General features: G+C 42.1%; 1 protein-coding gene across 1 annotated transcript in view; it reads right to left on the reverse strand.

The window, feature by feature from the left end:
- Nucleotides 1–23,366, reverse strand: part of LOC122086919 (NAD-dependent malic enzyme 62 kDa isoform, mitochondrial-like) — an 82,503-nt gene that overhangs the window by 9,230 nt on the left and 49,907 nt on the right. The window contains exons 13-15 of the mRNA XM_042655829.1: nucleotides 18,167–18,232; nucleotides 17,865–17,937; nucleotides 17,687–17,773 (exon numbers count right to left, since the gene is read on the reverse strand). Of these exons, the coding sequence (XP_042511763.1) occupies nucleotides 17,687–17,773; nucleotides 17,865–17,937; nucleotides 18,167–18,232 (226 nt within the window). The remainder of the gene's footprint in view (nucleotides 1–17,686; nucleotides 17,774–17,864; nucleotides 17,938–18,166; nucleotides 18,233–23,366) is intronic.

Consider the following 23,366-nt stretch of genomic DNA (forward strand, 5'->3'; position numbering starts at 1 on the left):
TTGCGAAGAGTCCAATAAGAGGAGCTTGCGAAGAACTAGCAAGAGGAGCTTGCAAAGTGCCATGAACAGTAGGAGGGCTAGGGCATGTAGAATTTCCCTAAATGGTCTGAGGATTGCTTCTGTTTTGTTGTTGAAGAACCAATAAATCATTGTTGATGTCTTGAGAAGGCTGAGAGCCAGCAGAGGGGGCTAGTGAGTGCCTTGCGGAGCAGGGCAGAGGCGTTGGGAGAAGTGGTGAAGAGGAGTCTTCAAGGTCTTCGAAAGCAGACGTGTGCATATGGCAGCCAGAATTTAAGTTGTAGCCATTAGCAGAGTGGCCTTCCAAGGCCAGGAGAAAGCTTGTGTGATACCCTACTTTCAAAACCTAGTTACTTACACGGTTGACCCGGTTTGACCATGCAGGACCCAAATTAGAGAGGATTAAGGCGGGTTCCCTATGGACCATGATGGCAAGGGTGACTTCGAATACAGGTTGGCCAGACAAGTCCGAGTCAGTGCCAAAGGAGACGGGTGTACTCAAGCCGTGTACATGCACGTATCATAAGGCCATGTACGGGTAATGCTGGTATGTAGCCGTATCCTAAAGTGTATACGTATTATATATTTGTGCCGAGAATGAGATACATGCCGAGAGTTGAATTCCATCGAAATCTCAATTGTTTGGCTAAGTTTTGACCAACAGGTGGGCGGTCACAGGAGGGCGAACCCGGCCACCTGTGTGACCCACCCATGTGGCCACTAGATATTCTCTAGTATAAATAGTACTTATTGTGTTTTTCCTTTTTCTCATTTAATGCATTAAATAGTGGGTGAGAAGAGTAAAGAAGAGAGAGAAAAGAAAGGAAGAAAAGAGAACAAAGAAGAAGCAAGGAAAAAAAAGAGAGGAAGAAATGATTTTAAGCGACACCGAGGTTTGATCTTCTCATTCCGGCACCGGAAAGTGATCCCCAACACGAGACCTACGATTTGAGGTGAGCGAAGGCTATACTTCTTAAACTTTCACCAAACCCCAAGTGAAACCCTTGATTTGGGTAGAGTTCCTTAAGATCTTGTTAATACCACTTGAGATGATGAATCTAAGGTTTAATATATGGTTTATGTGTTGATTTTGAAGGTTTAAAGAAGTGTGTACAAGATTTTAGAAGCATTAGTGGTTTCTTGAGTTAAGAGGTGATTTTGGGGTTTTGGAAGAGTTCTTGAGCAAAGAAGGTAAGATTGCTTTTCAATCCTTAAATCTAACTTAGATCTAGGTTGGAATCATCTTATAAGACCTCAGATGTGTGGAAAATGTGATTGGAACAACCGCATTTGGTTTTCCCAAGGTTGAGGAACGTTTCAAAGGGGAAAGCCAATTTTTTCCCCCACAGGTGGGGGAAGACCGGCAGGCGAAGCCGCCTGCCTGTAGGGGTAGCACCTTAATTCCAACAGGTGGATGAAGACCGACGGGCGAACCCGCCTGCTTGAGGTGGCCCGCCAATTCTCTGGCCCGCTTGTTGGATAGACGGGCGAAGACAGGTGGGCTGTCTGGCCCACCTGTTGGCCCACTCGGATTTTTGAGCCCGATTGGGCCCAAAACGGGCGGGCAACCTTCTTTTATGATTTTAAACATGATTTAAACATCAAACCTCGTTAGTTTTGACCCCAAGGTAGTGAAATGCTAACCACATTCGCTTATGATAGGTTCCACTAGAATTTACGTTTCTCACACCGGATCTCACCCGTATCGAACGTGAGCCTTTGTACCCAACAAGTGGGAAGAGGACATTTGACTTTATTTTAAAGCGTGTTTTTGCATAATTAAATTGTATCTAGACTAGCCATGTCATCATGCAAATTGTGTGTAGATTAATCATCCTCGTATGCCATTCGCACGCATTGCTTATGCATTCTAAACAAATGATTTATGATATGTGTGTTGTGCTTTACATTCTCAATGCTAAATGATTGATGTGCTTACGTGATGAATGGTTGGATTATTGTGTATGATGCATTATTAGACTAGATGCCATAGTCGGTTTAGAAAGGAGTGCATTGGTGGCCAGTGGTATGGGACGCGATGATACTATGCAATCGTACTTTGTCATATAGGAGCATGCGGTTTAGGATTATCATTCCCTGTGCTACGACCCTTCCCAACAGGGGTTGAGGTGTTGGGTTATCACTTGAGGGGAAGCAATGGTCGCGGTTTTCGGGTCACTATAGAGGTTAGACATTCGCCAGACTGGTCATTAAGACAGTCGGCAACCTCAGTGGTATATTCAAGAGGGCCAATCGTACTGCTTTTAAATTGCCGGGATCGGCACCTTTACATTTCCATCATTTACTTTTACGTTAAGAGCCGGTGGTCGGCATGCTTTACTTTTTCTGAGTACTCACGGTGGGCCTTTTTCGACAACCCTATGGACATATCGCGGGATGGAGTTCGCGACTCGTACCCGAGGCATGCGCGCACTGTGGTTGTGAGTAGCACATAACCTAAGACTTAGTAATGTTGTGTAGGTGGATAAGATTAAAATGAATTGCATTGCATATTGCGCATATGGATGTGAATGTTTGTGTGGTCTTTCTGTTCACTTATTGAGCTAGTAACCTCATCCCACGTGCACACCTCTTTTAGATGATTTTGCAGGCCACCCGCCTGAAGATCAGGAGTCGGGCCCCACAGTCGAGTTTCCTATTGAGGATTGGTGGGTCCCTAAGGAGTTAAGCACGGTGCTGATTGCATGTGTGAGGGATGTGCTGCGGGACCGCAGTAATGACACCGTACAGGAGTTTGCTTTTTGATTTTTGATGACCTCCCCTTTTGTGTACTTGATATGTAAATTGTTATTCTTTTTGTGTAAATATCATGCCTGCGGCTCACATGTACTTAGTTATATACTACAATTTGGATATCAAGTATATTGGGGATATTTACAGGTAATTTAAGTCTTCTGCTGAACTTTTGAACACTTATCTTAGATGTGGGTATGCTGTGATGGGGTACTGTATCGGATGATCCTGACAGGTTTTGGGTTAACTGGAGTTAACTAGGTCACCGGTCCGGTTCTGTGTGAACGGGGTGTGACAGCCTGAGTGGTTGGAAGAAGTATACTAGTCAGATAAGCGATTGTCGAAATCATGCATAGGACCAGGGAGTGGAACTGTCATGACTGGCAGTGTGGAAGCAGCAAAAGATGACGGCGGAGTGGTAGCAGCAACAGATGATGGCGGAGTGATAGCAGTGGTAGACATCATCTTCAGAGATGACGATAGGGGCACGGTTGAAGGGAAGACGATGGACGGTGGCACGACCAGAGCAAAAGGTGACGATGGGCGAAGGTCTATCGTCGGTTGACCATTGGAAGTTAAGCAATGAAGGTGGTTGGTAGCAAGAGCACCAGCGTCGGGCGGAGAAGATGGATGATGAGGGTTAGGATTGGATGGGTTGGGTTGAGCGTTAGAAGGGATGGGTTGAGAGATGGGTGGGTTTGGCTGGTTAAATGGGTGGGTTGGGCTATAAAGGTTACCGGGGTATAAGAGGGTGGTTCGGTAGGTATTTGGAGAATTTGTTTAAAAGATGAACCAGTAGGAACTGGTTCAGCGGAATAAAAGGTGGTTCAGGGTTGGATTGGCTTAGACGGATAGGATAAGAGGAATTTAGGGTTAAGGAAGAATGGTTGAAGTACGAGGCAAGAGTATTAACAGCAGAGGCAACTGGAACAGGGAGAGGAAGTAGAGGAAGACAGGGATTGAGGCTATCGGGTGTGGGATCCAAGGGGTCAGAGAGACTAGCTTGGCAGTCTAGAGGGAGATAGCCCTCAAATGGAGGAACAAAGGCAGCAACAGTGGCGTGCGAGCAGAGAAGAGTATGGTCTTCACCATCAGCAGCGTCAAAAGTCGCCAAGACCAAGAAAGGGTTTGGACCAGTAGATAATGACTTCAGTGAAAGACCAGCTGATGTAGGGGGTTCCTAGGTGACTAGGTCTCCTACAAGATTAACTAACTAGGTAGGGTTAACTCAAGGGACTTAGGTAGATTGGACAAAAAGAAACTCAGCAAACAAGATTAAGCATGCAAAATAAAATGAGACTAATAAACAAAGTAGCAAAAAACAATAATAATCTAGACCAAAAAACACATAAATTCTTACTTAAGTTTCAAGTGGGGACATGGGGAAGGGAACAAACGACATATGAATGTTAGGTTCAACACAAATCAATCTAGACACCCAAATTAGATATGCAAACAATCAATGTCCTCTAGAACCCAACTAAAATAGAAAATCAGCAAGGTTTTTGGAGATATAACAGTGACGAAACGACTTAAAACAACGGGTAAAAATAGGTATAAACAAATGGCAAAGGCTGGTTTCAATGTTAATGGGCTGCAATATATAATAGGGATTAATGGAGGTGGGGAGGGTTTAGTTTAATGTTTTACCATGCTGCTGTCCAGATCTGAGGAGAAAAGAAGAGATCTAGGTCCTCCAAAATAAAGAGATGCAGTCCACCTTTAGTGGATAAAGACACGTCCAGCCGGTTGTATAGAGATCCTCAGTATTGTCGATGTAGTTTGGTGAATGATGTTGGGGCTCTAAGCAACTCACGGACAGCAGGTACAGCCAGCAGTAATCCATTCATTGAAAGGAGATCAGAACCAGCAGAGAGTAAACAGCAACCGAGATTAGCAACAGCCGAGGGTAGCAGCAGCAGTGAGTAATGGCAGCAGTATGTAACAGAAGTAGTGAGTAATCGCAGCAGTGACAGAAAAAAAAGAATGAAAAAAAAAAGAAGAGGGAGGCGAGACAAGAGAGAAGAGAGAAGAAAGAAGAGAGAGCCGAGAAACTAAAGAGAGGAAAGAGGCGAGAGAGAAAGTGAGAAAGACGAGATTGAAAGAGAGAATCGTGAGAGGGGTGGGGGCTTTGCTCTTGGCTGTTTTTCAATTCACATTCATTAAATTAAACAATGGCCAATGGCCTTACACTTAAATAGAATAAACTTTCAAAAATAAAAAAAAGATATTTAGAAACTCAATTGCTTGAAATAAAAAACTACCTAATAGACCAATAGAAAGAAGTCCTAGTTTCCTAATTATGCAAGACAATCAAATAGCACTAGAATTAAAGTAAAGTACTACAATCAAATAAGATCTTGTGGGGTCCACAAGATCTGCTGATTGGGAGGACAAGGGGGGTCGAACCCAGCGTTGGAAGGCTGGTTTGACTCCTCTCTTTCCTTCTTTCTTGTTTAATCTTCCAACCACAAAGATGGATCTGGTTTAATCTTCTTCTTCTTTTGACTGTACACCTTGATGTCCTCATCAACTCTCCCCGGCTTGGAAGAATTCACCTTCGGTGAATTAAAGCTCATGCAATACTCAAGTAGGTCTGGGTTGAGTTGTTGGACTTCTTGCATTGTGATCCAGGTGTTGTCAATTTCCGGACGTTCATGCCACTTGACCAAGAACTCTCTAGAACCTCTAGTGTGTGTGGACACAATCCTCTCATCAAGGATTTCCTCAACTTCTTCAGTTCTTCTCGTGACCTTAGGCACAGGTGGTAATCAGGTGGGGGGAAGTGGTTGGCTTGGCTCAGAAGTCTCATCAATGTTGAAAGGGAAGTCTCCAAGGTCATTAGGATAGAAAGGGGTAAAGGTAGAGGTACCATGGTATGGGACTAGGTCTTCAACATTGAAATTATTGCTGATTTCCATGCTAGTTGGCAGATCAAGAACATACGCATTGGCACCTATCCTCTTGAGTACCTTGAACGGACCTGTGCTACGAGCATGTAGCTTGCTTGCTTTTCCCCTAACAAAACGTTGCAGTTTGATTCTTACCATCACCATATCACCCTCTTGAAACTCTTGTAGCAGTGCACATCTGCCTTCGATTTGTATTGCTCATTGCTCAGTGCTATCTGTCTCCTTATACCTGCATGCAAATCATGTATATGCTGAACAAAAGATTTGGCTGACTGGGAGGTCCTAAAACTAGACACGACTGGGATAAGGTCTATGGGTGCCCGAGGCTGGTATCCTGAATAGATCTCAAAGGGGGACAGACCAGTGGTACGGTTCTTGGAACTATTATATGCAAACTCGGCCTAGCTAAGGACTCGATCCCAACTGGTAAGGTGTTCTCCTATGAGGCAACGCAATAAATTCCCTAAGCTCTTATTGACAACCTCGGTTTGGCCATTGGTCTAAGGGTGGAAAGCTGAGGAGAAATGGAGTTTCGTGCCCATCATCCGCCACAGGGTCCTCCAAAAATGAATAGTGAACTTAACATCCCTATCGGACACTATGGTGAGGGGCAACCCATGATACTTGACAAACTTATTAAAGAAAAGTCTGGCTACTATGGATGCATCGGAGGTCTTAGAGCATGGGATGAAATGGGCCATCTTCGAGAAGCGGTCAACAACCACATAAACAGAATCATGGCCTCTCGAAGTTATTGGTAGACCAAGCACGAAGTCCATGCTAATGTCCTGCCAAGGGGAATGGGGAACGGGTAGGGGAGTGTACAAACCTGTGTTTTGCTATTATTGTTTGGCGGTCTAGCATGTCCTGCACTGACTCATAACTCTAGCAACATCCCTCTTCAGTCCTGGCCAAAAGAATCGGTCCTCAACGAGGGTGATGGTCTTATCACGACCGAAGTGGCCAGCGACTCCCCCAGCATGCAATTCCCAGATCAGGAAATCTCGGAGTGAAGTCCTGGGAATGTACAACTTGCTTCCTTTAAAAAGAAAGCCCTCCCTAAGTAGGTAGTCCGAGCGGTTGACTGGGTTGCTTTCATTCAAGGAAGTGAACGGCTCACTAAAATCAGGACAGGTGGGGTATTGGTCCTTGACTCGCTCGAACCCTACAACCTCTACACTCATTGCCTGGAGTAGCACACTAGCCCGACTCCTAGCATTGGTGCCAATGAGGAATATGTTCACCCGGCTTAGTGCATATGCAGCAGTATTCTCGACACCAAGTTTGTGCTTGAGTACAAAAGTGTACTCTTGGAGAAACTCAACCCACTTGGCATGCCTCTGGTTAAGTTTCTTTTGGGCACTCAGGTATCTCAGAGCTTGGTGGTCAGAGAATAGCATGAATTCTTGCGGTAAAAGGTAATGTCGCCAATAGCACAATAATTGGACAACCGCATAGAATTCCTTGTCGTATGTAGAATATCGTTGCCTAGCTTCATTAAGCTTCTCACTAAAATAGGCAACAGGGTGGCCCTCTTGTCCTAGGACACCACCTATCCCAATACCAGATGCATCACAGTTCACTTCGAAGACCTTAGAGAAATCTGGGAGGCGCAAGACTGGAGCATCAGTCATAAGCTTTTTAATCTCATTAAAGGCCTTCGTAGCACTCTTAGTCCATTGAAACTCCTTCTTTTTCATGCAATCGATGATAGGAGACATAATGGAACTAAACCGGTAGATGAATCTTCTATAGAAAGTGGCTAAACCATGAAAGCTTCGTACCTCATGAATGTTAGTTGGCTCAGGCCACTCAACAATCGCTCTCACTTTCTCAGGGTCAGCAGATACTCCCTGAGCTGACACAACAAATCCCAGGAAGATGACTTGATCACTCATGAAGGTGCACTTCTTGAGGTTGACAAAGAGTTTCTCTTGTAAGAGCACATGAAAAACCTTCTGTAAGTGATCCAAGTGGGAAGACAGGGTCTTACTATAGATGAGGATGTCATCAAAGTAAACCACAAGGAATTTGCCAATGAATGGTTGAAGCACTTGATTCATTACCCTCAATAAAGGTGCTAGGTGCATTTGACAAGCCAAAAGGCATGACTAACCACTCAAAGAGGCCATCCTTCGTCTTGAAGGCTGTCTTCCGCTCATCTCCAGGCCTAACCCTAATCTGGTGGTACTTGCTCTTGAGATCAATCTTCGAAAAGATCGAAGAGTTGGCCATCATATCCAACATGTAATCAAGCCTAGGGATAGGGAACCTATACTTGATGGTGATCTTATTGATGGCCCTACTATCAACACACATACGCCAGGTGCCATCTTTCTTTGGCGTGAGCAAGGAAGCTACTACACATGGGCTAAGGCTTTCCCTAATGAATCCCTTTTGCAACAGTTCATCCACTTGCCGTTTGAGTTCGGTGTGTTCTTTGGGATTTATTCAGTAATGGGGTAAGTTCGAGAGAGAGGATCCTGGAACCAAGTCAATAGCATGCTGGATGTCATGCATAGGTGGTAATTCATCAGGTAGTTCCTCAGGGAATAGCCTCTCGAATTTCCTCAACAAGGGTTGCACTTCTCCAGGAGCCTCAGTGAATAAGCGTGACCTATCAGTATTACTCTGTGCGGCAACTAGAGCATAAATCACCCCTGACTCGTGACACTCTCCTTCAAATTGTTGTTGATTTAAAATGTTGAGTGTTTTGGTGGGGGCATGTTTGGATGTACTTCCCTTGTGTTCTGGAACCCTAACTTCCCTAGGGGCACTGGGTGTCAATCTGATCTTCTTCCCTTTGAACTCAAAGACATAGGTGTTAGACTTCTCGTAATTGGTGACATCCTGGTCATATAACCAGGGCCTACCTAGAATGATGTGGGCAACATCCATCTCTAGGACATCACACCACACTCGATCCTCACCCTGCAAAGTGTAGGGGAACTAGACATCTCAGATTTACGGGAATAGTGGACTGATCAACCCAGGCAACCTTGTAAGGCTTGGGGTGGGGTTCAGGTTTGAGGCCCATTCGAGCAACAGCGCTCTTGGCGACCACATTCATGCAACTCCCGCTGTCTATGGCAACACGGCAGTTCTTGCCCTGATGACATGTGTAGGTGATGAAGATATTAGTTCATTGCCAACCGTCACTACTCTTAGGTTGTGAGACCATGCAACGCACAATGCCGAGCTTGAGGTCACTGGCCTCCTCGGTGTCCTCATCAGATATGGTCTCATCTGGCCTATGGTCCTCATACTCATGGTCCTGAAAACCCTCTTGGTCACTTTCCTCAGGGGTCTGCTCTCCTACATAAAGATTCCTATTGGGACACTCTCTGGAGAAGTGACCACAGACACTTGAAACACTGCTGTTGCCCACTACTCTTGGGTGCTTCTCCCAAAATTCCTTTACCCTTGTTGTCAAATTGACGCTATGGTGTAGCGGGGGGTTTTGGGAATCCAGTTGAGCCTTGGAGTGGTTTTCTAAATTGGGACTCCCCAGCTTAGAAGCTCTTCCTCTGAGAATAAGTTCTCATGGAGGATTCCACCTCAAGGGCTATCCTGAAGGCCTGTGGAATGTCTCGCACCAGGTGGGGTGCCATACGAGACTGAATTTCGAAGTTGAGCCCAGTAAGGAATCTGGATAGTGTCTGCTCAACATCCTCCTGAATACGGCTTCTAATTTTCAATTCATTGAACTTGCTCATGTACTCGGTCACAGTCAACTTCCCTTGCTTCAGGATATTCATCTCATTCAACAACTGGAGCCTATAAGTGATAGGCAAAAATTCCCTCTTGAGCCGCTCTTGCATCTCTACCCAGGTGGTGATTGGCTAAAGTCCTAGGTGGTCCTCCTGGTACTCTAAGTCTGTCCAGAAGTCCTGGCAGCTCCAATAAGCTTGAACTTAGCAAATCGGTAGCAGACCTCCTCTGGCATATCATAGAAATCGAAGTACCTATCCATCTTCTTGATCCAATCCAGAAGGATCCAAGCATCAATCTGACCATCGTAGGTAGGGGCATCTACCTTAATCATCCGTCTGACATCAAAGCCCCTATCGTGGTGCTCATAGCCCTCATCATCCCATATTGGGTCTGACGTCTTGGCGTTGGGCCTCGACCCCTACCCTGATCCCTACCACGCCTTAGGCCTTGGAAGTTATCCCCTATCCGGTCATAACCATCAGTCTGGTTATTTTCGTTTACTTCCTCAGGGTTAGGGCCTTTGCCCCTAGGTTCAGTGCTAGTTATGTTACGGCCTTGCCGTCCATCAGGGTTTTGGGCACTCGTCTCGAGGGCAACCAACTTATCGGTAAGGGCTTGGAGATGGATAGCTTGTGTTTCCTGTATGGTTTGAACGGCTTTCATGAATTCAGCCAGTTGCTCCGATTGGGTGGCGGTGCTAGGAGGGTCAGACATATCCTGGTATGCTCTACCACTACGAGTGGACATAAGGAGATGGGCAGCCAAAGGTACGGTTACCACCAAAGACTCAAGGTTTACTCAGGATCTCCAATTGAGATAAGTAGTTAGCCCTTTCAATTTTGAGGTAAAAAATCTCCCTCTCGAGTATATGCTTTTGGAAGGAATAACGTCTAATGCTATTTGGTCCCGCCAACTTAAGAAAGAAAAGGGTGTCCTCTAATCTATGGTATCGCTCTCTTCGCTCAGAATCGACCACGGACAAACAGTGATGGAGACTAGACCTCAAAAGATAAGACATGTAAACAAGGGACAGCAGTACTTAAGTACCCCAAACCTAGACAAAACCATGCTTTGATACCAAGATGACGTAGGGGGTTCCTAGGTGACTAGGTCTCCTACAAGATTAACTAACTAGGTAGGGTTAACTCAAGGGACTTAGGTAGGTTGGACAAAAAGAAACTCAGCAAACAAGATTAAGCATGCAAAATAAAATGAGACTAATAAACAAAGTAGCAAAAAGCAATAATAATCTAGACGGAAAAACACATAAATTCTTACTTAAGTTTCAAGTGGGGACATGGGGAAGGGAACAAACGACATACGAATGTTAGGTTCAGCACAAATCAATCTAGACACCCAAATTAGATATGCAAACAATCAATGTCCTCTAGCAACCAACTAAAATAGAAAATCAGCAAGGTTTTTGGAGATATAACAGTGACGAAACGACTTAAAACAACGGGTAAAAATAGGCATAAACAAAGGGCAAAGGCTGGTTTCAATGTTAATGGGCTGCAATATATAATAGGGATTAATGGAGGTGGGGAGGGTTTAGTTTAATGTTTTACCATGCTGCTATCCAGATTTGAGGAGAAAAGAAGAGATCAAGGTCCTCCAAAATAAAGAGATGCAGTCCACCTTTAGTTGATAAAGACAAGTCCACCTTTAGTTGATAAAGACAAGTCCAGCCGGTTGTATAGAGATCCTCAGTATTGTCGATGTAGCTTGGTGAATGATGTTGGGGCTCTCAGCAACTCACGGACAGCAGATACAACCAGCAGTAATCTATTCATTGAAAGGAGATCAGCACCAGCAGAGAGTAAATAACAACCGAGAGTAGCAACAGCCGAGGGTAGCAGCAGCAGTGAGTAATGGCAGCAGTGATAGAAAAAAAAGAGGGAGGCGAGAAAAGAGAGGAGAGAAGAAAGAAGAGAAGGCCGAGAAACTAAAGAGAGGAAAGAGGCGAGAGAGAAAGTGAGAAAGACAAGATTGAAAGAGAGAGAGATTCGTGAGAGGGGTGGGGGCTTTGCTCTTGGCTGTTTTTCAATTCACATTCATTAAATTAAACAATGGCCAATGGCCTTACACTTAAATAGAATAAACTTCCAAAAAAAAAAAAAAAGATATTTAGAAACCTAATTGCTTGAAATAAAAAACTACCTAATAGACCAATAGAAAGAAGTCCTAGTTTCCTAATTATGTAAGACAATCAAATAACACTAGAATTAAAGTAAAGTACTATAATCAAATAAGATCTTGTGGGGTCCACAAGATCTGTTGATTGGGAGGACAAGGGGGGGTCGAACCCAGTGCTGGAAGGCTAGTTCGACTCCTCTCTTTCCTTCTTCTTTCTTTTTTCTTCTCTTTCCTTCTTCTTTCTTGTTTAATCTTCCAACCACAAAGATGGATCTGGTTGAATCTTCTTCTTCTTTCGACTGTACACCTTGATGTCCCCATCACCAGCGGTGCAAAAGTTCGAAGCTTCAGTCGATTGGGGACCAAAGGCAGATTCCGGCGTCAACACTTTAGTCAATTGAGCATTTTGATTTCTTTTTTTTTCTGTTTCTATTTTAAATATGATCCTGGAAGGTGGGATTCTGCAATTGATCACCAGTTGGAGCTTGATCTTTAATTGGAGCTTGGTCTATGTTGGCAACTTGCTCAGTAGATGGGATTTTCAAACATAGTGAAGTATTATGTCCGAAGCATTTACAGAATGAATAAGGGGGCATCCAATCATATTTGACCTCTTGAACGAAGGAGTGGCCTTCTCCATCCAAGATTGTAACCGAGGATGGGAGGTCATGGTCCGCTTGAACTTTGATGCATATTCTTGCGAAAGATAATCTATCCAGTCTTAGTATGATTATCAAAATAGAGGGGCTTGCCGATACGGGATCCAACGAGGTTGAGGCCCTTTAGACACCAGAAATGAAGGTTGAGGTTGGAGAAGACGACCCAAAGAGGAATGGAAGAGGGCTCTATTTGACTTACCTATTGTAAATAAAACCCTTTGGACCAAATGCATGGTTTGAAATTTCATGATATATTTCTGTTCAATAAAGCCTCAAAATGAAATAGGGGTCGACTCTACAGGCATACCAGATTTTGACATTTCAACCAAAATTTCAGTCATTTTTATTTATTCTAGAGAGATTTTGACTCGTTTTGGCAAGATATGGATGAAATTTCGACTCATTTTGGCTTATTTCAGTAAAATTTTGAGCTTTCGCTTGAGAACTCCAAAACTACTAGAAAGCCTCTATTTGTTTTTGGCAAAATCCTTAATTTTGCTACTAAATCAAGACTTGGTGGTTAACGGTGGTGAATCCAGTTCAACATTTTGGTAGATTTGAAGCATTATTTGGCCAAATTTCTTCAAATTTCAAAATTTCCAAGCTGTTGTGATGGATTTTGAGAGATTCTTTAGGAAAAGGATAAAATGGCCACCATATGTAATAGGCAAGGTTCTAAATCTCGGGTTCGAGTGCGGTTTTGACCCTGGCCGAAATGGAGATTTCATAACTTTTAACGGAAACCAGGTCCAAACTTGGTATTTTTTAGGCCAAACTCAAAACCTAGGTTTCGTGGCCCAAAAAGCTATTAAAATAATCAAACATACATTGTGGGAAAAAATACACAACAATCACCACTCAATTTCAAGTGGAGTTTCTTAGCAGGTCCATTCCACGAGTTGTGTATGAGTAAATAAATCGTAGTCACTCCTTGGAATGCACCACATATGTATCCCATTACATGTTTTGGGTCCAATTGTTCTGATAGTCTATGACTACCCACCTATAATCCCCAGCATCAATATATTGATGATTGCTCACTGAAACTGAAATTGGGTGGAGCTGGCACAAATGGTTATGCTGGATACAAGAAGTTGTTGTTGATAAAAGATGACCTATCACCTGATCCACCCCCATGCTTAGTGCTGGGCAAAAATTCCAAGTTTTCTGGCAAAAACCTCCTCCCAAGTGTTAATACATATGGCACCCTCGAGTCTTCTGCTGAAACATATAAGTTTTGTGCCAGATATGTGATTTTACACCCTTGGTTCTACCGAAGCCAGGTTGAAACATATTGAATCCTGGAAGGAACCAAATTGACCCAATGTTTCGTCTTGAGTCTTGTCAATACCAAGATTTAGAACCATAGTCCAAAACAAAACTACCACTCTGGAAAGCAAAGCTGCTCTCCTATGCTGGCCTCCTGGTTCTCATCAAATCTATCCTTCAATCAGTACTGGTCTATTGGTCTAGTGTCTTTGCCCTCCCCGCTGCAAGGTCCAGGGTTATTGAGTCCCTTCTCTCTTCTTCCTCTGGAAAGGATCTGATTGCTCCAAATTCCGCCGCTCTATGAGCTGGGACAAAGTCTGCCTTCCCAAGTCTAAGGGTGGCCTTGGAGTGCGAAGGCTCAAAGACATAAACTCTGCTAGCATTCTCAAGCTCATATGGAAGATTGCATCCAAACAGGACAACATTTGAGTCTCTTAGATCTACTCCTCTCCTCTTAAACAGGAATCTATATGGACTGCTTCTCCGACTCCTGATGCCTCTGGATCTGGCACAGCATCCTTGCCATCGATCTGAGGCCCTTAATGCCATTTCTTATTTTATAGGGACTGGTTCCAATACCTCCCTATGGGTGGATGCTTGGCAACCTGCTGGTATCCTCTTTCTCACCTCTCCCAGATTCTTTACTCTTGGGGTTACCCAGATCTACTGTTGTTGCATTGATCCTTTCTCGGGGAGAATGGACCCCTCTCCTTCCCCCTCCTCTGGCGGACCTTTGGTCCTCCTTCCCTCCCATCCCCCCTGGCCATTGAGTCAAGGAGGATAAAATCATCTGGCTCCTTTCCCCAAGTGGGAAGTTCTCCTCTGCCTCTGCCTGGAATCATATTCGTACAACGGGATCCCCTATCCCTTGGCGCAATATTGTCTAGTTTAAAGGCCATATCCCTCGCCACAGCTTCACAGCTTAACGCTCCCTCTCGAATTGCCTCCCTATGCAGGCCTTCCTCATCCATTGTCACATTCCGGCCTCCCCCTTGTTGCCTCTATTGGAATGGGGATGAAAATACAAACCACCTCTTCTTCCCTTGCCCCTTCTCCTCTTGCCCCTTGTCCTCTGTCTGGAAGAAGGTTCTTCGCAGCTGTTGGTTGGCTTATAGATCTCCTCTCTCCTTATGTAGAGAATAGATCTGGGTTGATATGACCTTCCACGACTCCACCATTTGTGACACAGTAGGGAAACTGACGTTTTGTGTTACCTTCACCTATCTTTGGATGGAGCACAATCTTCATAGATGGACTTCCAACTCTCGCTTCTTTGAGAAGATTTAGAAAGCCATCTACTTTGATGTTAGCTCTAAACTTGGTAGCCTCCACCTTCGTAAGGTGCTCAACTCCCTAAAGAGCAGGCATATTGTTGCCTCCTGGGGTCTCTCCTTACCTAGTTCTCCCCTCTCTTATGTATTCTCTTAGTTGTTTTGTTGGCTTGGCCAAGGCTTTTCCCCTTGGTAGGCCCCCCCCTCGGCTTTGCCTTTCTTGTAGGCTTGAGGCTTCTGCCTCTCCCCCCTCTATTCACCCCATGTATATTCTCTCCTCTTTTGGTAATGAAATTATTTATTCATCCAAAAAGAGAAGCAAATCTCTACGAAGCTATCTCAACAATATAACATAAAATGTAATTACAAATATATCCCCAAATAACTAAATAAAACCCTACCAACCCCTTTGGACCAAAATCCAATTTTGGGATTGGTACGTGTTGGTTTAGGTATCCAAAATCCAAATCGGGTCATGTTGGTCCAGCCATGATAGCACAACTGCATCAGTGGGTTTCATAAACTCCATCTGTTCGCTACCATTTCACCTAAAAGCTTGAACTGTTAGGGAAGGGCAGTGTCAATGTATAGATCAACACTTTCCCGCACATGCAAGCCAAGATCCCATGGTCCTTGCACATAAAGCTTACGCAGCACCGAAGAAGAAAAAATTCCAGGAAAACTCTTCGGATGCACTTCCTAGGAGACGAACATTCGACCTCCCTGCTCAAATACCATGTTCACTATTGTTTCACCTAAAAGCTTAAACTGTTAAGGCAACATCTATTGTAATAATGGTTTTAATATGGGTATAAAGGTAAATCAGTCCATAGGGATATAATTGTACTTGTACTTGACTTTTAGTGATTATAAATAAAGAGGACCTGCCGACTAAACAGATCAATTCGTTCCTCATAATTGATCAGCATAAATGTATACAACACCACCACCAGCGTTTGGCCTTCATAGTCCTAGAGTCCAGTAGAAACGTTGGCAATTACCTCTATTAACCTAACATGTTTTGGGCCATTTTAGTGTCATTTGGAATATTTTCACTTCTTTAGCGACTCCAGGTAGTCCTAGACACTAGTAGAAAGGTCATCGTTAGGCTTGACCAAGGAGCAGTTTCCAAGACTACTTTCCTATCACTATCTTTAGTTCCCAAGATGTCTCTACTATTTACTGTAGAAAACTTTGTGCAGAATGCAATTCTCGAACAATAAGAATCTGTAGAGTTCAAAGTATAGCACAAGCAACTTTTGCTTTGCTTTTTGGAGGAAGGAGGATTAAGCCTAAGACCACAACCTTTGGGTTAGTAAAATAGATTAAGGTGTAGTACATGCACCTTGTGCTATGTTCTGTGGACGTAAGGAGGATTAAGCCTTAGACCACACAGCCTTTCAGTTGATAGACCAAAATCTCCAAACTCAGGCACTTAAATCCAGCTTTGTTGTGGTATATTCCACATATAATTTATCATCTATAACAAAACAAGACAATATAATTAATTGTTCAAATAGATAAGTTAAAGGGCCAGGTTACTGCAGAGTGCTTCCTTTCAAATCTATCTGCCATTCTTAAAGCAATTCTTTCACCAATAGTTAAGAGCATAGTTGTCAAGGCGCCAAGGCAGTGGACGGGTGCCTAAGCGCTTAGGCAACCAAGGTGCCCAAGTGTTATTTTTTATTTTCCCTCTTTTTTAACATTATTTTAGTATTCTACAGATACCTTATATCATAAAAATAAGCCATATCGTCATAAAAAATACCATTAGTATTCTTTTTGATTTTTGTTCACAAAAATGGTTTTGGCTGCATTTGGTATCATTTATGGAGCTTGTTTCTATTTAAAAATAATTGTTAAAAAACAAAAATAAAAAAAGAGACCAAGAGTCATTTAAGTGTTTTGGCCAAAACTGATTTTTAGTTATTTTTGCACTGAACTTTAATGAGCACGTGCATAAAGTCCTAATATGGAGGGGTATAATAGTCATTTTCTTTGTAATTAGAAATCCAAGCCACTTGCCCCCTTTTCTTCAATCTAAAATGAAGAAAGAGAGTTATGAGGAAGATGGGTGAAAGGAATCTCTTCACCCACTTCTTGAAAAAACCATTTTGCACATAGAGATACCAAACTATTTTGAAAAAACCATTTTGCACATAGAGATACCAAACTATTTCTCACAAAAAACCATTTTTGTCAAGTAGTTATCAAACCATTTTTATGTTTTGATAAAAAATGATTTTCATTAATGATTTTTTTTAAATAGGTAAAAATCAAAAAGAAAAATGATACCAAAGAGGGCCTAAATCTGAGTCGTAATGACAAATTTATGTTCCGGTCAAACTTCTTTTAAAGTGCTCAAATGCTGTTAAAATAGCTTGAATAAAAATAATTTTATAGACATAAAAACAAAAAGATTATCTTACTAGGATTTTGGTTTTATGCAATGTTTACCATTATAAAATTTATGGAATTTTCAGAATTGAGAAAAACCCCAGCATTTGAAAGTTGAAAATCACCGCTACAAGAATTTTTGGTTGTTGGACTGGGGCTTGACTCTTTATCCTTTTGGAATTTGATTTTTAAAAATGATTGGATTCAAATAAGGGGGTATTTGTGTATTTATGAATAATATCTTAAGTAAAAGAAATACAGAATATAAAAACCATTCACTTAACCCCTAATTGTACATTACTGTCTTCACATAAATTTTAGTATTCTCATTTTTCCTTTCCATTTCTTTGAAAAATGGTCCTCATAATCCACATGCATGTAGAATCAGAATTTTTTTCAGCACTTTCTTCAGCCCTAATTGTACATTACAGTATGTGTCAACTAAAGTATATCATAAATCCTATATTTCTTCTCTCCTAGCTCCAGATGTTATTCATCACTGTTACAAAAGAATGAATAGTGGAGATACTTATGGCGATGCATGTACTACACGTACCAAGATCCATGTCTTTGAATGGACTTCCACTTGCAAATATGACATTGTCACCCACAATGGAGAATGCTTCTTCCGGGGTGCATTCAGCTGTCCAAAAAAGAAAGCAATGATGTTTATGAAAGCAATGATGTTTATTTACAGGTAATTCATACTTACAAAGTATTCCGAGTGCACATACCATTTTTAGTAGGGTTTGACATTGCAAAAATTGCTGGTCTAGTTGAAGTTGAACCTTTCATGGCTTCTAAAACCTAAAAGCGATGTCCAGTAAACCAACACCAACTTATTATGAATAACCAACACCAACTTATTATGAATAACCAAAACATACTCTCACAATATGTAACTATAGCTCAAAAACACAAGACAGTTCTTGATTACAAGGCTGAAAACATAGTCCATGAGTCTTTGGAATAGAAAAGGGTATGAAAAAAGATGAAAAGTCATCAGAAATATTAATTCATACTAACTAATACATACCTCACTAGAGAACAAGCCCCCAACTGCAGATAAGCCAAGCAACACATCAGGCTTTACTATTTTGATCTGGTTGACAAATAAAAATAGATTAACATGGGGGCTATTGCAGCGAATATGGTTAGCAAAAATTATATGTTTTCATGTTATTCTTGAGCAAAGGGTAGTAGTTCAATCAGTGCACCATTTTAATACCTGCCCAAAAACTTTAATTTGGGGTCAGTATATTACCCACTACATAGCCCAAGAACACACTCAATTCACAAGTGACTTGAGCATGTTATGTTTAATCTATAGGAAAGTTAAGATCTACAGGCCAACTTACGCACACCAGAGAAACAAGATACTGAAAAAGTGTAGGCCAACCATCAGAGTTTCAGCATTCCACGTTTTAGAAGTTTTTGTAAGTAAACTAATTCTGAACCATAAAATCCAGCAAGAGAGACCGTACTTCACAGGATCACAGAACAGAGAATATAGACCATAATATGGTGACCATTTATATCTGAAAACTGAGAATTCAGAATACTACAATGGTGGAGTGGTCTATTCTAAAAGAAGAACAGGACTGCAGAATTTGACAGAATTCTGATAACTGTAACAGCTGGTTTCAGTAGAATCCTAGTGCTACCAGGACTGATTGAAGCAAACCCAAAACTGTAATAATTGTTCAGAAAGTTCAGAAACTAATAGCAGAATCTCAGAGAGTTGAATATCAGATACACAAGCTAAATAGAACATTGCAGGATCTTGCAAGCAGCAATAGAACAGAAAAGTAATTGAAAATAGAATAGCCGGAGGGTTTAGAAATGAGTAAATCTGACCTGCAGTTTTGGCAGATAGAGAGACGGAAAAATATAGAGATAAACAGACTAGGAATCCACGGAAGCACCACTTGGGATCCACCAAAGATACTACTGAATCCACAGCAGAAAAATTTAACTAAATATTTCATAATTTCGTGTGGCTGAATGGCTGAAAACATATATAGATATAAGCTCTCAAATTCTGACTCATTAAATAACTAAAAATTAGAAATAGCCTAATCCAACTAAAAATCAAACTAGCTACTTAATTGGTCAATAAACGACTTGAAACAATTCCTATTCTAACGAGGACTCCAACTTAAACTACATAATAAAGTGAGTCCCATACTCTTAAGCCACTTTATTTTAGGTTCATTTAAAGTGGCCCACAACAATGAAAGCCCATTAAACCAAAGGCTCAACATGTAAAGAACCCAACCCCAAGGCTGATTTCCACTCAAATAACCCTCTTTTGTAATTTTCCTGCATCAATTTGTCTTGGTTCACTTGTAAGGAACTATCACCAACAGCAAAGCTAATGATCATGTCTCTCAATGCAAGTTATTTGAAGAGTTCATCAATGTTTTCTTCGTTCCAGCCAATTAAGGTTAGACAAGTTGATATATACACATTGAGATAACTCCTCATAACATCACACCCAATGTAGATAAGATGTTGCAACTAATATCAGTTCATGGATGGGCTAAAGTGAAATCAATAAAATGAAGCCTTATGTAGTATTGCTGATCTTGCACAAGGATATCCGTTCATGGTCTAAAATCTCAATTAAGACTCGGCCAAAAGGAGAAAGAAATAGTACTTTGATCCCATATTAAAAGGGAAAATTACCTGCTAACATAGTAACATTTTCAGTGAGCGCTTTTAAATCATTTATGATGACATCTTGGAGCTCTAATTAATAAATAAACCACAAATTGTCTTTCAATATGATGCCCAATAAATAGGTTTCAACAATGGCTTTGGCATTGTTACTATAACTAATTACACTGGAAATGGGAAATGAATCAAATCATTGTTCATTAACAACCTCAGGCTTTGGGAAAAGAATTCTTTGTGCAGAAATATAATGGAAAATGATCATTACTCGGAATGGATTACCATGTACAAGGCAGAGATATGGAAGATGTAAACCGTAGAATAAAAATAATGAGGTTGAATCAATCCCATGTGGAATTTCTTTTTTCCTGTTTGAGATCCTCAAAACTCCTTTAATATTGATGGCCATGGAAAAACAAGAATCTAACTGAATCAACTATCTGTAACATGTTGTAGTAAAATGTAATAGCCAATGTATGATTGGAGAATCTAGTAAAATAGAAATGCAATCTTAAATGGTCAAAGCACTGACTGTTACAGTGAAGTAAAAGTTTCACGGACCACTTGTCTATTCACTTACACTTGAACTTGAACACACCTTCCTCCAAATGAATGCCAAAGTGATGGTGGGGCTAAGTTGTGCCACCAGTCACTATCCTTAAGATTGTGGTTCACCCCTTATGGTGCAAGAGGGTACCTATGATTGATTCCCTAAGATGAAACAGCTCCTCAGGCCCTCCAAATAATTGTTGCACTCACTTATTGGGCCACGTCGGGCAGTTTCAGGCTATGCTCAATCAACCAATAGAATAGATGCAGAGGGACTCTCAAAATAGTAAATGAAAGCAAGTACGTGTGTGAGAGAAAGAGAGAGAGAGGTAAGGAGCACTTAGAATCATCTGCCAGAAACTTCCTCTATTCATAGAGGAGAAAAGCCCCTTGGAAGCACCTGAACAAGGGAGCCACAAAGGAGGTCTCTCAAGAGAAGATACAAAGAAACTAGTCGTTTCCAGGCAGGAAAAAAAGCACTGGGTGGCACTCAGTGAGCTGTCATAGGCTCCAGCTACAAGCAGGCCGAATGCCAAAACGCCAACCACCAACACCGAATGTGTCTTATCAAGAGTCAGAAAAAAATTAGGGTGCATTGGATGGGTTCCTTATACACCCTAGCACCATTTTCATTCTAGCCGACACTCAATGCACCAAAACTAGCACCAGACAAGTTCTATCTGGCATTGGCCAAAAAAAAAATAAAAAATTCTGGTCTGGAGCATATAAATGAATTCACACACTGCAATGCCTCGCCACACCATGCCATGACCTGACCCAGCCAGGATCGGCATGCACATGGTGTGAAAATAAACCCTGGACTACCAGACACGAGAGGGGAGAGAGCCTTCTCTTGCTTTCTTGGTTTTCCTCTTGCTGTCTTGTTTTCTTGCAACCTTCAAATTCTAACTAATTTAACCTACACACGTGTAGGACACTTGTGCAAAGATTCAAATTTACCTATTATAAGTCCAAATTTAAAAATCCTTTTAATGTATGGTGCACTAGAGTGTCCTAATCTACCATGCCATAAATCATAAGTCTCGATCAAGTAAGAAGAAGGAATTCCATTCATAAAATTAGAAACACATCATATAAAAAAAAATCCATTTGATACATATTCAACAACAACAACAAAGCCTTGTCCTAACTTAATGGGGTCGGCTACATGGATCCAAGCAAAGCCAAAGAAAGATAAAATAAGAAGGCTTTAAAAGAGAGAGCCTCAATACATCTCCCTTTAAGATAATGGCCTTATAAACCTTAAAATTTGATTTCAGTCATACATTGATGAGGAGAGAGCCTGATACCAAATTCCGGAAAATTTCTAGAACATGCAGCACATCCTTCAAGACAAGGATCTTTCCTAATGTGAGCTTTAAAAGCCATGCCTATAACCCGTGAGGTTTGGGAATTCCGAGAGGGCAGGTCTGCACAGTGAAGATGGAGTCACTTGGAACTTCAGCAGAGGTGGCAGTCCTAGAGGGCTCAGCAGCAATGGTTTTAACACAGAGGGCGGTAGTATGGCCGAAGCATTTGCAGGCAGCGCACGTTGGGGGGAGCCAGTCCTATTTTACTTCTTGGGCGAAGGAAAAGCCCTTACCATCCATCGCAGTGACAGTGGAGGGGAGGATCTGATCGGCTTGGACTTCAATACATTTTCGAGCGTAGGACAACCGATCCATAATCTTGGTTCTTTTATCAGCATATAGGGGTTTGCCAATAATGGAACTGATAAGGCTAAGGCCTTTAACGCACCAGAAATGGAGAGGGAGGATGGGGAAGATGACCCACAAGGGGATACAGGTAGGCTCAGATTTACTGAAGGAGAGGTACTCGTCCCATTGACGTAGGAAGATGGGCTTTTTCCCAACATACCAAGGACCTCCATTAATGGCGGCAGATTTGTTGATAGTAGCAACGAAGTTGAAGATGAAGGTCCCATTTTCCAGCATGAAAATGGAAAGAGAGCCAAAGGGGTTTCCATTGGTTCAGAAGAGAGGACTTGACAACAGAGAAGGGGGTCTGCTGCCAAGGAAGGAACCAACAACGCAGTTACTCCATTTGCGGATCTCAGGGGCAAGGAGGCCAGGCGAACAAAGGCCAACAGGGGTGGAGTTGTGAGTGGCTAGAGAGTGGAATGGCCAGCAGTGGGAGGGTGGGAAGAGGAGGAGGGGGAAGAGGATACGACAGAGTTCTAGGGGTGGGGTTCAAGGGGAGAAGGTTGGGAGGGGGAAGGAAGGGAAGAGGAAGTAACAAGGAGATTAATGACAATTTGGCTATCGGAGATCGAGGGGGTCCGACGGCGGAGGCCACCGGAGGAGGAGCGGGCATCAAGACAGGGCATGGTTATCAGGGGGGGGGGAGGAACTTTCCAAATATGATTTCTGAAGGAGCTCTTTGGAAAAATGAACTGAACCGAATTCCCCATGTAAATAAGGTCACCAGAGTCAACCATTGAATAGTTGACAAATTCTTAGCATGGAGAAACTTCTTAGACGAATCGCCTTTACCTGACTCAACAAGGTTGGCTTTGGATTTGAATTCCTTAGCCCATTCCACCTTGTCCTTCTCCCAGTTCTTCTCCTCATTCTTGACCTGGATAATGATCTGATATAGTGTGCAGTGCTTTCGTTTATTCTTCAAGCTTAACTTGAAGTCATTCTAGTACACCGGTAATTTCTTTTGTAAAAGAACTGGCCACAAAGGTTCATCCCTTATTTTGGCAACTAGGAAATCAGATCATGTCAATTTACATGGAGATGTTCATATCACCTTTCATCAGAAAATCCAGAAAATTAGCAACAATATATTTTTTACTCCCCTACAACTTCTAATGCATAATTTTTCTCTAAAGTATTCCAAATGGTATGCACATATTCATATGAAGCATAGACAATATACAAAACATGGAAAGGGAATTTGAAACCCTAGTCTTGCATTGGTAATTAGCTTGTATCCATGCATCCCTTTTGGCCTTAAGAGTGGGATCATCACTCTCAGCCACAGTG

The sequence above is a fragment of the Macadamia integrifolia genome, chromosome 8 (genome assembly GCF_013358625.1).
Source record: "Macadamia integrifolia cultivar HAES 741 chromosome 8, SCU_Mint_v3, whole genome shotgun sequence".
In the NCBI taxonomy this organism is placed as follows: Eukaryota; Viridiplantae; Streptophyta; class Magnoliopsida; order Proteales; family Proteaceae; genus Macadamia; species Macadamia integrifolia.